The sequence below is a fragment of the Phragmites australis genome, chromosome 10 (genome assembly GCF_958298935.1).
Source record: "Phragmites australis chromosome 10, lpPhrAust1.1, whole genome shotgun sequence".
Taxonomy (NCBI): Eukaryota; Viridiplantae; Streptophyta; class Magnoliopsida; order Poales; family Poaceae; genus Phragmites; species Phragmites australis.
This window is the reverse complement of record NC_084930.1, coordinates 1,650,511-1,665,782: the sequence shown is the minus strand read 5'-3', so window position 1 is coordinate 1,665,782 and position 15,272 is coordinate 1,650,511. Positions and strand designations below refer to the sequence as shown.

The 15,272-nt window shown below is 44.1% G+C and overlaps 2 protein-coding genes across 5 annotated transcripts; one reads left to right on the top strand and one right to left on the bottom strand.

The window, feature by feature from the left end:
• The first annotated feature begins 534 nt into the window (after positions 1 to 534).
• LOC133931267 (uncharacterized) lies at positions 535 to 4,647 on the top strand. 3 transcript variants are annotated; one of them, XM_062378117.1, is made up of 6 exons: positions 535 to 857; positions 934 to 1,234; positions 1,377 to 1,535; positions 3,088 to 3,383; positions 3,824 to 3,952; positions 4,507 to 4,647. In XM_062378117.1, exons 1-6 carry the CDS (start codon positions 657 to 659, stop codon positions 4,519 to 4,521), a joined length of 1,101 nt encoding a protein of 366 aa, XP_062234101.1. In that variant the 5' UTR covers positions 535 to 656; the 3' UTR covers positions 4,522 to 4,647. The 3 variants fall into 3 exon arrangements, with proteins under 3 accessions (XP_062234101.1, XP_062234102.1, XP_062234100.1); XM_062378118.1 differs by lacking the exon at positions 4,507 to 4,647 and adding an exon at positions 4,060 to 4,454; XM_062378116.1 differs by lacking the exon at positions 4,507 to 4,647 and having other exon boundaries at positions 3,824 to 4,454.
• Positions 4,321 to 5,910, bottom strand: LOC133931268 (ras-related protein RABA3-like). Of its 2 annotated transcripts, none has more exons than XM_062378119.1 (2): positions 5,421 to 5,910; positions 4,321 to 5,191 (listed from the first exon to the last, which is right to left on the bottom strand). In XM_062378119.1, the coding sequence occupies exons 1-2, from the start codon at positions 5,660 to 5,662 to the stop codon at positions 4,708 to 4,710; spliced, it is 726 nt and encodes a 241-aa protein (XP_062234103.1). In that variant the 5' UTR covers positions 5,663 to 5,910; the 3' UTR covers positions 4,321 to 4,707. The 2 variants fall into 2 exon arrangements, with proteins under 2 accessions (XP_062234103.1, XP_062234104.1); XM_062378120.1 differs by having other exon boundaries at positions 5,463 to 5,896.
• Between the last annotated feature and the right edge of the window lie 9,362 nt (positions 5,911 to 15,272).

Below are 15,272 nucleotides of genomic sequence, written 5' to 3'. Positions count from 1 at the left end.
AGGGGAGAGAGTCATGGCGTTAGCCGAGTTTAATGAGACAGCGTTCAGAGATGAGGCGGTGGAGTCACTACCCCAAGAAGCTATCAACTTTTTTTTTATGCAGCGAATGTGCTTAGTTCTGGGCGGCTTGTCTGCTTGTCAAGGGCTACGAACAGAGCAGGCCGAGGAGTCGAATAGGTCAAGATTAGTATGGTCCAATTTATAACAATGTTAATAGCAAACTGTAATAGAGGGCTAGATTCCAGAACGGTTTATTCTTTCGGTAGCGTAATAATATTTTTTGAAGAAAAAATTGATTAATATTTGACATTATGTTCAAAGATGATCCTCCTTTGATCATATATCTCATAATGACTAGTTGGTAACAAAATATTGAGTAAGAGGGATGGAGACAAAATTTTATTACAAATTAGTCCATATAAAGTACATGATCAAATGATAATTAATTTTAAACATATTATTAAAAATCGATCAACTTTAAATCATATAATCAAAATTTCCTTTTTTATCAAAAGCGACGTCGCTTACAAGGTACAGAACGAAATCCCCCCAGAAAGAAACCCACACCCCTCCTCCCCGTCGTCTCCTCCCCTTTCCCCTCCACGAACTCCTTCCGCCGCAAGCCAAAACCATCGGATTCATTCCTTGCCGGGACAATGAGGTCGTCGGAGTCGGAGTCGCGGTTCGTGCAGGAGCTGGTGCTCTACGCGGCGAGCGCCGCGCTCAGCTGCCTCGTCCTCTTCGCCGGCCTCCGCCAGCTCGACCCCAACCGCGCTGCCTCCCAGAAGGCGCTCCAGCAGAAGAAGGAGATCGCCAAGCGGCTCGGCCGCCCCCTCATCTCCACCACGCCCTACGAGGTTCCTTGCTTTGCTCCTCCTCCGATCCGCATCCACTCCACCTAGGGTTCTTTTCGTTGCTTGTTACGCTTTGCAGGATGTGATTGCGTGCGACGTCATCAACCCGGACCACATCGACGTCGAGTTCGGCTCCATTGGCGGCCTTGACCACGTCAAGCAGGCGCTCTACGAGCTCGTCATCCTGCCCCTGCGCCGCCCCGAGCTATTCACCTTCGGCAAGCTACTCAGCCCGCAGAAGGGCGTGCTCCTCTACGGCCCGCCTGGCACCGGAAAGACCATGCTGGCCAAGGCCATTGCCAAGGAGTCCAGTGCCGTCTTCATCAATGTCAGGATATCCAATCTCATGAGCAAGTGGTTTGGCGATGCGCAGAAGCTCGGTAAGACAACACTTGCTTTTGATGCTAGTGTCCTAATGCTAATTTTGTTGTAAATTACAAATTTTCTTCAGGATCGATGCCAATTATAGTAATTGTGTAGGCCGCTGTAGAGTGTAGACTGATGTTGTTGTTATTGTGGCAGTGGCCGCTGTTTTTAGTCTTGCTCACAAGCTCCAGCCTGCTATTATCTTCATTGATGAGGTTGATAGCTTCTTGGGGCAGCGACGGACAACGGACCATGAGGCCATGACTAATATGAAGACGGAGTTCATGTCCCTCTGGGATGGTTTCACCACCGATCGTGAGTGCTCTTCTTCTTCGCATGCTGCCATGATACATGATCTATAACATTTGTTTACAATGATTTAAAGCATTGCTTAGGCTAACATTATGGATGCATATAAAGCTCAAAACTTGCCCTTTATGAGTGCAGCAGCTTAACCCTACTTCAATAAGTGCCCAATAATAAGCAGTGGTAGCATAAACAAATTTTGATCAGCAACACCATCTAAGATTGTTTTTGTTTCGCGTTAGTTCATTTGTTATCGATAAATTTTGTCTACTGTACAGTAGTGCTCAATAATACAATGGATTTTGCATTTTAAAGTTATAAAATAAGATGCACTTCATGTTTTATTAAATTCAGTACACTCCAAACTAATGATTTAAGCCAACTAGTATGAAGTTGTGTCTAAGTTTTGCGTGAATTATGATCTCACAGCAGCCACCTGTTTCAGTCCTCTTCCAAACTAGTGATCGAAGCCAATAAAATACAGATTTGTGCTTAAGCTTTGTGGGAATAATGATCCCACTGCAGCCACCTGTTTCATTGCTCCTAACAAACTCTTATGTTAATACCCAAGCTTTTTTTTTTGTGTTTTTCAGTTCTATTTGTTCTGGTTTGTAATACCAAATATATTTATAGATGTGTAAATAGGACTTTTTTGTTGTATATCTGAATGAAGACTCTTGTAACCTTGACATTAGTTTGCGAAATAATATCATTACCCAACATCCGTAGTTAAAATTGTACAGTTTGAGACGAAAATGAGGAGAATGAAGTGTGTTACTAATATGGAACTGAAAACTGGTTCCGCCTTCAGGGAAAAATATCAACCCATGAATGTTACCGGCTCCAATTCTCGACCTGTTGCTGACCTGGTTTTGCTGATTGTTGATTTATATTCATCTTTTTTTTAATATGCCAGCTGATTATATTTTCCTGGGAACCAGGAGGTCTGATCGCCAGTGGTGACTGACTGGCTGGTTACTGTGGGGATTTTATTCCCAGTTATTACATTGTAGTTTAGCTATATTTCCTGGTCATGTGGGATGACTTCAATGAACAGGGAGCAACTAACGTACATCCATTGATGAGCTAGCTTACATGAAAGTAATCTGCTTTTGCTCACATGATTTGTATGTAATCTCTTGATGATATTAGTATCTATATCGAAATTGAGATGTCCGTACATCACACATGTATGTGATGCTAACTATAGCATGTACTAGTGTGATAGTTAGCATGTTTTCAAAAGTTTTTTATGCTGCAAGGGTGTAAAATTTTGGAGAAATTAAACCAATAAAAAGGATAGCCTTTTTCCATACTGTTATATCTTTTTTTACTTTTACATGAAGTTATAGTATGTCTTAGGTGGACATGAGAAGCCAGTTTACAAACTATACTTATTTGCCACGATGTATTGTTGGTTACAACGTGAGATTTTCCTTGCAGGCAGATGTTTCTGAATAAATGATTATTCTTCCATACGAATATGCAAATTGTTTACTGTACAAACTTACATCCTGGATAGTACTGGCAATACTTAATGATAACTTGTATGCCTTTTCAGAGAATGCTCGTGTGACGGTCCTTGCTGCAACAAACAGACCTTCTGAGCTAGATGAGGCCATCGTCAGGCGCTTTACTCAGATATTTGAAATTGGAATTCCTGTTCAAAGTGAAAGGAGCAAGATACTTCAGGTTGTATTGAAGGGAGAAGATGTCGAGCCTAATATTGAATACGATCACATTGCAAGATTGTGTGAGGGCTTCACTGGATCAGACATCCTAGAACTGTGCAAGCAGGCAGCATTCTACCCTATCAGGGAGCTGTTGGATAATGAGAAAAACGGGGGGAAATTAGATGTGAGTATTCCTTCTATTTCCACCCTGTTTGGAGCTATACAAGATCGCACACTGTTGTTTACGACATCCATTTCCATTCAGTGCTAAACTAGATTACACATTCACTTCTGATACTTCAATAGTATTTGCTACAATCACTTAACATCTCCTCTGTAGCGTTTTCCTTGTATGCTAATTATTAACGTTACCTGAAAAAGGTTGTTGATTGTTACTCTTCATGCTTGAATCTATTTGTGACTTCAAATCTGTTGATCATATATGTTGAATTCATTGATTTAATTCAGATAGCATTGCTATTTGGACTTCTGATTATCTGCTTTGGTAATTAGGAGTCATGCTGATTATATTTGGATACTGGCGAAGTTGCTGTAAAGTTAGTTACATATGTTGTCGTTCATCTCACATTGGTTTTGATTCTCGACTTCCTACTGCTGTTTCAGAAACCTAGACCCTTGAGACAATCAGACCTGGAGAGAGCCTTATCAACATCTAGAAAGGGTAAGAAGGCTGCAAGTATGGGATTACAGCCACCCGTGTGGCTTCGGCCGTCAGATTCAGAAGATGATCAGGTACAGAGCGCAATCTTAGAGATATCTAAGCTGATGTCCCAAATAGTTCAGAACAGTCAGTCAGAACCGCAAGAGCCTTCTTCACCTTAGTCTAATCCTTTTGCTAGATCTCGTGAAAATCTGCAGTGGAGTAAGCGCAAGCATTACCTCGATATCGTTAGGTTTTCTTGTGCAGCTCGAAAGGTTCAGCACATGTATTAATAATGTCTTTTGCTTGGCGAGGCTGCACGGGTTTTTGAAGCTAATTGCAGCTGGCAAGCTTGCACTGATGCTTAAGTTTATTCAAAATTATATGTTCCTGTGCGCCAAAATTCAAAATTCTGTTCCAATTTTTAATTTAACTACTTTAGCGTAGACGCTATACATAATGAAGAAAAAAGCTCTTCCATTCCAACGTTCACAAACGTATTTTTGTCTGATTATTTACATTTATTTATATCTGTCAAAGAGAAATTATTTCATAACGCAAACTGTTGATCCTTGAAAAGAGATATTACGATGAGGCACGCTTGTCTTTTCATCCCTTGTATCTCCTGTCAATAAATTTCTTTCAGAGCACAAAGTGTTGAGGCTTGAAATCAATACTATGATGAGGCAGAGGCACGTTTGTGTCCATTCACTCAAGAATTTGTTGAGTTCTTTTTCGAACTGTAACCACGCAAGCTTTCAAGGGTTGATCCGATCGAAGCAGGTTGCCGTGAAACATTGATACTTGAGCAGTTCAGTGATCGGTGGCCGTCAGCCATGAGCAACCATCACGAGCACGAGCACCTGCTCGCTCTCCTTATGGCGCTCGTCTCCATGATGGACATCTCTTCAGACAGCGACAGCTTAGTGCCCTTGAGCATCAGCACATCAACGGCACCATACTCTCGGCCGTTCACGGCCACCTCGTCCTCCGTCTCCAGCGACTTCCTGGACACGTTGGCGTGGATCTCCTCGAGCAGCCTGAGGAAGGCGCGCTCCACGTTCTCCCCGCTGAGCGCTGAGGCCTCCGAGAAGAAGAGCCCCTGCTCCTCGGCGAAGGCGGCCGCCTCGCCGGCGTCGACCGCGCGGCCGCCGTCAACGCCGAGGTCGGCCTTGTTGCCGATGAGCATGACAACGATGGACTTGTCGGCGTGGGCGCGGAGCTCGTGGACCCACCGCGCGGCGTGCTCGAAGGTGTGGCGCTTGGTGATGTCGTACACCAGCATCGCCCCCAGCGCGCCCCGGTAGTAGGCGCTCGTCACCGCCCTGTACCTGCTCGTTCGTACACACCAAATTGTCTCTGTCCATGTTACGATGAAGTGTAGCAGCTAGCAAGCGTGTGCGCATGGTGCATGAGACCTGTAGCGGATCTATAGAATTTTTATTGGGTGTGCATGAGTGTATCGAAATACGACACCCTATAGACTGTAGTACATATATAGAGCTGATCTTCACTAATACTAGCAAAGTTTAGACGTGCTCAGGCATACAGGAACCTCACCTGGCTCCGCTACAGCATGAGACTATGAAAAGGAGATGGTACCTCTCCTGTCCGGCGGTGTCCCAGATCTGCGCCTTGACGCGCTTGCGGGCGATGTCCACGGTGCGTGTCTGGAACTCGATGCCGATGGTGGACTTGGAGTCGAAACAGAACTCGTCGCGGGTGAAGCGCCCCAGCAGCTGCGTCTTCCCCACCGCGGAGTCGCCGATCACCACGATCTTGAACACGTAGTCCTCTTCCATATTACACCGTATATCCTCTTCTTCCTTGCTATCTCCTACTTGCTACCGATCGATCCAAATGTAATGTCTGTCTAGCCATGTATGTGATATCTGCAGCATGTGTGTAGATATGTATCACTCTGGTTATATGGAGAGAGGGAGAGTGGTTGAGAGGAGAGGTTGCTCTTGCTCCTATAATATAATCCTATTGGAGGTGCTGATGTAGTGATGTCTCAATTTCATAATGGAGGCGCTGATAGAGATTAAAGACTTCTTGGTGTCGATAATTGATTGTAAATTACTACTACTAGCGTGTGCTACAGTGACTTGGCAAGCTCACGGTACCTCCGTTGTTTGGTACCTCTGGCACTTTTCTCTTTCGGCATTCATTGATAAGCAGATCGACGTTTCTTTTTTTCATGCATTATTTTTGTAATAATCGTTCATTCGTGTTTAGTGCACAAAACCTCATCCTCTCCATCTGATCGTTGTGTGTATAGTGGCGGACGTAGAATGAAATGTAGGGAGCTCTTCTCTTCTTTCTCCTCTGCTCTACCTTCTCTCCCTCTTCTTCCTTCTTTCTCCTCCTCTAACTCTTTCTTCCAATGACGTTCCAGCCAATAGGGGAGATTCGAGCCCCCTCAGCCCACTGGGGATCCGCCCCTGCGTGTGTACCACTCCATCTTCATCCAGTTCAGTTTTGCGAGGGATAGATATAAAAGGTGGTGAAAGACAACACATGCCAACATGCGGTTATTTCAACGGTAAACAGATAGCACACGCGTACGAGCGTTCCCCATCACCTTGCTACAGTAGAGAGGCGAAGGAAAGTAGAGGGGTCGTTTCGGTGCTGGATTCTTTGGTTCCCCTCCCCTTCGGTGGCCTCTCCGGTACCGGCGGGCGGAAGGAACCGGCCTCTCGTTAGCCGATCTGTATATACGACCTAATTTAGGCTTCCTTGGTAGGTTAGTTAGGTTTGTTTCGCTCCGATTTAGCTGCATCGTCACCACTTTCGATGTGGCGATTTGTTCCTTCTCTGATGCTGGTATAAATCTTCTGTCCCTTGTGGTGTGACTGTTTGGGGCTTTTGCTTCCTTAAGTGGCCTTTCCGGCGACGACATAAGTTCTTGCGTCCTCTTCGACGATGCAACGGTGAGGTTTGTTCTACTTACACTTATGGTTGGGGCGAACGTAGATTTGCTCTCCTGGGTGAAGTCTTGTTTTATCCGTGTCACCAGAGCTTCCTCTGGGTTAGTTTTTGGCGAGGTGGATTCGTCTTCCGGGTCGACGACTTTGTCGGCGGTGTCGGCTTTCTGCCTGTCCAAGTCGAGGGGGATGGTGGTTGATGTGCTCCAGTGGGTCGATGTCTTGTGGTTTTTCAACAGAGTTTGATGTCATCTCCGGTGGCTCTGGGCTTTGAATTCCCGATCTTTCCGGTTCTTCTCACGGTACCTCCGTTGTTTTGTGGTCCGACGAGCGGCGCAAAGATCGGTCGTGAAGAGGAAGACCCTGTGGTGCTTCAATGTATTTTTCTGTTTTGCTAGGATCTTTCTTGCAAAAGTTTGTAACTGGAGAAGGGGTGGTAGTGGACCTTCTTGTAATTTTAACCTTCTCCAGGGAGTGTTCTTTCAACCCAGGGGTGTAGCCTCTGTGCTTTAATCTATTTTAATTGGGCTTCCTGCCCCTTCCGCTCAAAAAAAAAAAAAGTGGTTATTTCTTCCTTGGAGAGATAAAATGGAAGATATTTCTCAAGTCATATACAAACAAAAGAATCGGAAGAAAAAGCAAGGATATGCAGATATCAGGTGTCACAGTCTCATCACGCAATGCTTTACCTAATCACCATCGTATGACGCTACGCTGCCGGTTAGGTTTGCAAGTGGACCACAAGAATAAAGTTGATTGGTCGAGAGATGAATCAAGATCAAGTCTGCATTGGCATAAATCGATTGAGCTGTACAATCCTCAACTGCTACTTTCCACACATTATTTATCCCTTATTTAGGGATTTTTGTCTCTGTAACACGTATAAAATGTGGCTTAGTTCACACCACATCGTACTCGTCATTTTTGTCGCAGTAGCACCGTGGAAACGTGACTTGGTCTACACCATACCGCATTGATTAAAATAAGCATTTTCAGCTGACTTGGAGAGAGAAAAGACCTTGGTGCCCTTCTTTCCTTCTCTTTCTTTTTCCTTTCTCCACCGAAGCAGAGAGAGAGGGGGACGCGGCGGCTCGGTCGGGCGGCGACCGGCGATGCGTAGGGGGAGGGGATGCCCAGGGTGGACCAGGGAGCTCCGCTCCGACCTCGCCCATCTGCTCCCCGCCTCCATCCCCTTGTTCCCGCTACCAAGCCAAGTAAGAATAGAGCGCGGAGCTTAGCGGGTTCGCGGTGGCTCGGCCAACCGGCGGCACCCATAGCACCAGCGCTCAACAGCGAATCCAACTAGGGGGTTCTCGACCACGAAGCCCGACCGAAGCACGGCAACGAGCCGGAGCCAAACACACATGCGCACTAGCATCTACACACTGAGGAGAAGCTCACCGAAGTAGATCTCGACGTGGAGAAGGGCTGGAGCAGTGTGTCGACGGTGAGGTCTTTGGCGGACGTCGGCAGAGCTCGGCGGCGATGGGATCTTCAAGTCCGGCGCGGTAAGCTACTGACCCAGGTTGAGAGGGGGTTAGGGAGGTGTGCATGGGAGTGTAGAACGTGTTCACGAAGATAATCGACCAATGGCTCACCGGGCACGGTGGATTCAGTGTCGGAGTGGAGGTGGTCTCGCGGCCAGGACCGAGGAAAAAGGTCGCCGCTCACGGGAATGCGACGGAGAGACGATGAACCAGCGGCAAAAATGGAAGCTGGAGGTCGTGGGCGACCTTCCTGCAGCAGCTCATCGATGGTTGCGCGGAGGGGAGCAGCCGTAGTGGCGCTTGGAGCTGCTGCTGCTGCTGCTATGGAACCGAGAGGGAGAATGAGGGATAGAGACAAAGCAAAGTGAGGTTGGGAGGGGATAAGGGTGGACCTATTCTTGATGGTGAGCTCACGACATCCAGAGGTGAGGAGGGGCAGAGAGGCGCAGGTGAAGTGGATCTCCATGCCGCCTGGATCTACCTCCGCTTCGCTAGACTTGGCTGCGCTGCTGCTCTGACTGAGGGGATAGAGAAACAGAGAAGAGAGAGAAAGCTGAGAGGTGGGACCAAGGGTATTTGTGTCATTTTAAGACTACTCTCTCACCTTATCAGCTGATAATGCTTATTTTAATCGAGGTGGTGTGCTGTGGACCAAGCCACATTTTCGCGGTCCTGCTAGGACAAAAACAACAACTGCGGTGTAGTGTGAACCAAGTCACACTTTATTTGTGTCCCAGAGACAAAAATTCCTAATATATATATTCGTATATGGATCTATATACATACGTAAAACTAGGCATGTGTTGAATTCTTTGGAGAAGCATAATGTCATGCTGTATGACAATACACGAGTCTAAGTTAAATTAGTTCATGTTTGAAATTACGGATCAATATATCTAATGAATGAATACAAATGTACCTAGTATTTAAAGGATGCACAAGGTGATGTTGTGGCCGTACTTACTAGCGAGGACGCCAAGGAGCACAGGGTGGCGGCGAGGGTGCATAGGGAAGATGCAGCGATGGACGGCGTCGGGGCAGATGGTCGGCGGCGGACTACGTCGGGGCATATGGCCGGCGGCAAACCGCGTCGGGACGGGATCTGGATGATGGCGGTGCTCGGAGCGGCGAGGCTCTGACGGGGGCGATGGGCTCGGCGGCGACGGCGACCAGCTCGATGGAGGGCACGGGGAGGCGGTGAACCCTAGCGCGCGCGAGCAAAATGACTTAGGCAAAATTAAAGGAGTGCGCGCGGGGACGACTCGGCCTATATATATATAAGTCATAGGTGACGGTTGACAGTCACCCATCACCTATGATTATCACCCGTCACTTATTGTAAGTAAAAGGTGACGAGTCGCCCATATACATATAAGTCATATGTGACAGGTTGAGAATATTACTCGTATCCTATGACTTATATCACTTGTCACTTTTTACCGAAAGATTTTGCAACTTTGACATTAATATTAAAAATTCGACATTAATATTACAAATTTAAATTTGGTATTAATATTACAAAGTTGACATTAATATTACAAATTCAAATTTGACATTAATATTACAAAATTGATATTAATATTACAAATTCAAATTTGACATTAATGTTATAAATTCAAATTTGACATTAATATTACAAATTCAAATAACTTGCAACCTAAAATTCAATTTTGATATTAATATTACACAGTTGACACTGAAATTCAAATTCACCGTTTTCGTTGTAAGACTTGAATTTGTACTAAGTTGAGTAGTTGTTCGGAACAATATTTTAAATTTAGACACCTCTTGATGCTTTAGTATGAATCGTTCCAAGCAAGCTAGTTTTCCTAAAGATACAATTTGGTAATTTTATGAATCATGTAGACTATGAAATATATTCTTAATCATCATATTTGTAATTGCTTTGACTTAGTCAATGCTTGTGTTAAGGCTAGTTTGATGAATATCTTACTTTAAGTTTCTTGATTCAAGGTTGTGGATAGGAAAATATTGCATTATATTTTCTATCTTTGTCAAATATTTTGCGTATAATAAAATCTTGGAGTAACACGTGTTACTTGTGTCACAAATACACTACTTGATTTTATCTTGTGAAAACTTGATAATATGTGTAATTTGAATAATCTTAAATAATCAAGTTTCTTGTGCTCAAATGAGATCCAATATGGTTATATTGAAGCCTTGAGGTGTTGGTCGTCCCCAGTTGGGCGACACTTCGCTTGGATAAGAGATAATTTGAGGATAAAAAGAATAATAAATAAATGTACCTAAATGATCAATCTTGTTCTAATCACTTGATCTAATTAACTCTTGGTTTCATATGTGATATATGTGAGCGTTTGCAAAGTCTACTGTTGTAAATTCTTGTATGCCTAGTTCGAGATTAAAGTTTGCTAGTTCTTAATGCTTTATTGCCTCAGCTCGGGTGGATGCTTATGTGGTGATCACTTTTAACATGATTCAGCTATATAAACTTAAATGCGCCAATATCGGAGGGTTCACTCCTATCGCAGGGATCCTGAGGGACCCCTTTTTGAGATTCGGTCGGAGTGATGATAGTGAATATGTTTGCTGTAGAAATAAATGGATATAAATGCAATGGCAGGTGTGGTGGAATGATCTAATGCAGAACGCAGTAAATGCACTGAAGGGATTTTTAGACAGGTTCGGGCCGCACTGAGCGTAATACCCTACTCCTGGGTGGATGTTATAAATGCCTGAGAATGTCTCTCAGGAATATGCTGGTTACAAGAATGTCTGTCTATCCTAGAGCTTTGGGCTCCTTGTTCTTCGGTGGTCTCAACTTCTATGCTTGTACAAGATGTTCTTCGGTCTCTGAGCAAGTGTCTGAGAGTTCGAGCTTTCCTCTGTTCTTCCCTGGATTCACTCAGATTCGGGTTTTTCTGTTTGCTATCTTTGTCCATGCCCGTCGGCTCCCTTAAATACCCGCCGGCGGTAGCGTGCCCCGAAAGAGAGGGCACGAGTTCCAAGGCGCCATAAATGGAAAGGCAGTCATCATGGCCTCTGCGCGAAGTGACAGGGGTTGAAAATGCGCCCCCCCCCGCCCGGTCTTTGGTCGTCATAATGACGCTCGCAACGGGCGTCGTGGAGAGGGCCCACCGGGCAGCCACAGAGCGGCCCGGCGTGCCCGTTCGATCTTGTACGCCTGCCACAGCAGGACGGCAGACGGGGCGCCTCGGGCCTCGCGATGCTATCCCGAGGCACGCCGGATGACGCGGGATGGGACCCATGCATTAAATATCCCCACGCCCTTCTGCCAGAATGTGGCAGGGACTGACACCGAGCGTGGCAGGAGCAGTTGGAGGTAACAGGCCACGCACGCTCTTAAATGTGGCATCGGGCCTTTCACAGGCGGACATCTCACCGCTGGACCCCTGTGGGGGCCACCGACGAAGGACCTCTTGGGCCGTCGGGGAACCGAGTGCTCGGGGGCCACTGTTCACGGCCCCGAGCACTCTCTCCCGGAAACGTCCTCTCTTAGTCCTCGGGGAACCGAGTGCTCGGGGGCCATTGTTCACGGCCCCGTGCACTCTCTCCCGGAATTGACTGTTCGAATCCTCGGGGAACCAAGCGCTCGGGGGCCGCTGTTCGCAGCTCCGAGCACTCTCTCCCAGAACTACCTTCTTTGGGTCCTCGGGGTACTCGAGTGCCCGGGGGCCACTGTTCGCAGCCTCGGGCACACCCTTCCCGGTACTCGGCTCTTCTGGTCGTCGGGGGACTTAGGTGCTCGGGGGTCACTGTTCACCTCCCCGAGCACTCTCTTCCCGATCACTTGGTCTTCGCAAATCATCGGGGAACCCGAGTACTCAGGGACCACTGTTCGTGGCCCCGAGCGCCCTCTTCCGGGACTTAGTCTTTTCGTACCTCGCGGAGATGAACCCCGCGGGAAGACGCCACGTGGCGGATTGCTGGTCTGGCCTCGGGATTCGGGGACTCCTGGTTCCCGATTCACTGACAGCCAACAATTCTTCAAGATTAGCTTGTCAAGCTTCATCCTCGTATGTCACTATGTCTTTTTGAGCCATAATGGGATTGTGAGCTCCACATTCTACTCTTCATAGATCCTTGATGCTTCTAGCTTTTATAAATACTTTGTAGTATACTTATGAAAGCTTATTAGGTTTACACATTCATGTATTTCATGAAATTTTTGTCCTTGATATTTGCATTGCCAAAGGGGAGAACATATGCACTAATTCACGAAGAAGAGGAATCCTAAAATATGTGCATTCATCAAGGAGAAGCTTTTGCATTTGGCTTGTCTTTTCCTCTCTTCGAGATTTTGCGATCCTTCTTATGCCAAGTGTTAACATTTTTTCTCTTTATTTAGTTTTTGGACACTTGGATGACATATGTCGTTTACATTTTCTGTGTGATGTCTTTTTCAATTGAGGATTTTGATTTGCAACTAACTAGAGATGTTTTGGAGATATGTATGTGCTTGTCTCTTGATGTGTAGATAATGGATGTAACTTATTGACTGATGGTGGGATGATCTTGGCTAAGCGGGGTATTTGGTGCTAGACGATCAAGGAGGTTAGGTGGAGACGAGCGTGATCCTAGCTATGTATATGAAAGTCAAGCAAACCATGTGAAGATGGATGAAAATGACATATTAACAAAGTCAAACAAAAAGGATGCCGATGCAGCTGACAAGACAACCGGAGGGATTGGGAGCGGGAGGAACTTGCCTATGATCAAGATCGCAAGATGAAGTACACGCGTGATATCGTGATGCTTGCTTAAATCTTAAGCAAGCGGCAGTGAGTCACACTTTGAGAAGCGTGCAAGATGTTTTCACGGTTTGGTTTTAAAACCGTGGACGAATGGAGTGCACGTGGTATCATCGTGAAGCTTGCGTCGAGACGAAACTAAGTCATGAAAAATCCATAACCATTCGATAGACGGAGGAAAAAATAGACCAAAATATCCCGGTGATAGGTAGGAGATCATTAGAAAAGATGGGTATTTTGGGAACAAAGATGTTTAAGGGTTAAACAGCCTTCCTAGACCTATAAATAGAGGAGTAAGACTGTGTGAGAGAGTTGAGCTAGCCATTTGAGCCTTGAGAGATATATTTTAGAGAAGATGAAAGGAGAGCTTAGCCTTTGTAATTGGTGAGAGATTTTTGTAAGAAAAATATTTTATAATCTGTTAAAAATAGGGCTGTCCTCCATAAGAAATGAAGAGATTATTTCTTTCAATGCTTGTCTTCATCTCCTTCTAATCTTCATCTATTGGCTTCCTTGTTTCGTCGGGAGTTTTTCTCTTTCTGTTTGTGTTTTCGTTTCGGTTGTTGTGCTGAAATTTTTTACACCTTAAAAAGTTGTTCTTCTTATTGCTAGACACATAAAATTCATATACAAATATGTATAAGTGAGTCTTGAATTATCTTGCCTCTAGATCATCGACCTAGAGAATTTCTTTTTTCAGTATTCTATGACGATGACTCATGACATATGTGCTAATAGAATCTAAAGTTCACTTACAACTAAGAGAGTCATGCTTGTAGATTTCCTTAGCAATTAGTTTCTGTCTAGCTTTTACTTTTGCTTAGTCTTAAAATACGTTGGATGATCAAAATAAAAAAAGAGCATCAACAAAATTTGTGAGGTATCTATTCACCTTCTACTAATTGTCTCTCTCGATCCTACAGAATTGCTGGGGAAATGATTTAGGGTTGTCGGGAATTCAATGGCCCGTTCCTTGAAAAAAGTACCAACGTTTTTTTACTTCTTGCTTTACTGAATGTATTTGAGTCTGAAATTTTGTGAGTTTCTTATATACCAAAATCCACGCCTCTAGAAATTTTTGTGGAATTTTAGGTGACGATTTGGACCGTAGGGAAGTGATTATCCGTGACGAGTGTTTAGCACTTCAAAAAGAAGGGTGGTTGGTAATCGACGAAATGACGACCACCCCGCGTGAACATCTTTTAGATTCTCCCTATTCAGAGCGTCTCTAATACACTAGTTAAATTTTATTCTTTATATTTTCATTTGGCTATCCATTTTAAAAGATTTTTTTCTTCCTATTTCTACACAATTTAACAGACTAATCAAATCTCATTCTCTATATCCGTTTTATCTATATTTTATTCATAACGGTTAGTTTTTTAAATGGCTATTTTTTCTTTGCAACGACTATAAATTAGTGCATTAGTTTAGATGAATATTCATGATTTTTTTCTTTTTAGAATCAAATTTATGCTCTAATATTGTGTGGTAATGTATGTAGTTTTAATATTAGATGGTAATATATACAATTTTAATATTGTATGGTAATATATGCAGTTTTAAAATTGTACACCTTTGTACTCACATGGTATGTTAATGTATATAGTTTTAATGTTGTATGGTAATATATGCAGTTTTAAAATTGTACACCTTTGTACTCACATGCATTTCATAAGCATTCATGGACATTTGGATGAATTTTATATATGTTTAAATTAAAAGAAGAATATCACATGAAATGATAAAAATACATATAAATAAAGCATTACAAAGGAACTAACCTTTTTACCGTATAACCTAGTGCTGAAAATAATTTTAGAAATTCGTCCATCACATAAGAAGAATATTAGTGAATTTTTCCATATTTTTGAAAAATTATTTGAGGCCTAACAATCGTTACAAGTTATAAAAGTAGTATTTTTTTTTTTTAGATTTTTAGTTTTAACTTTACACAGTATTTTTTGAGAATTATAAACCGAAGAATGGTGCAGGATGCTCTAACTGATAACACCTGGATCTGTGACATTAGAGGTGGCTTGTCAATGGAGGCTTTATTGGAGTATCTTCAGCTGTGGGATATCTTAACTGGTGTTGATCTTACTCCTGGAGTGGAGGATCAACACATATGGGCACCTACTCCTTTGGGTATGTTCACAACTAGATTAGCTTACTGTCGTTTCTTTGTTGGGACTATTGAATTTGAGCCATGGAAGGAAATTTGGAAAACTTAGGCTCCGC

What these genes read in the sequence shown, in the direction of transcription:
- LOC133931267 (XM_062378116.1), top strand. Translation starts at nt 657, where the DNA reads ATGAGGTCGTCGGAGTCGGAGTCGCGGTTCGTGCAGGAGCTGGTGCTC. An exon ending in TGGCGATGCGCAGAAGCTCG is followed by an intron (nt 1,235 to 1,376) that starts GTAAGACAACAC and finishes TTATTGTGGCAG; the next exon opens with TGGCCGCTGTTTTTAGTCTT. An exon ending in GGATGGTTTCACCACCGATC is followed by an intron (nt 1,536 to 3,087) that starts GTGAGTGCTCTT and finishes ATGCCTTTTCAG; the next exon opens with AGAATGCTCGTGTGACGGTC.
- LOC133931268 (XM_062378119.1), bottom strand. Translation starts at nt 5,662, where the DNA reads ATGGAAGAGGACTACGTGTTCAAGATCGTGGTGATCGGCGACTCCGCG. An exon ending in TCATGCTGTAGCGGAGCCAG is followed by an intron (nt 5,192 to 5,420) that starts GTGAGGTTCCTG and finishes ACGAACGAGCAG; the next exon opens with GTACAGGGCGGTGACGAGCG.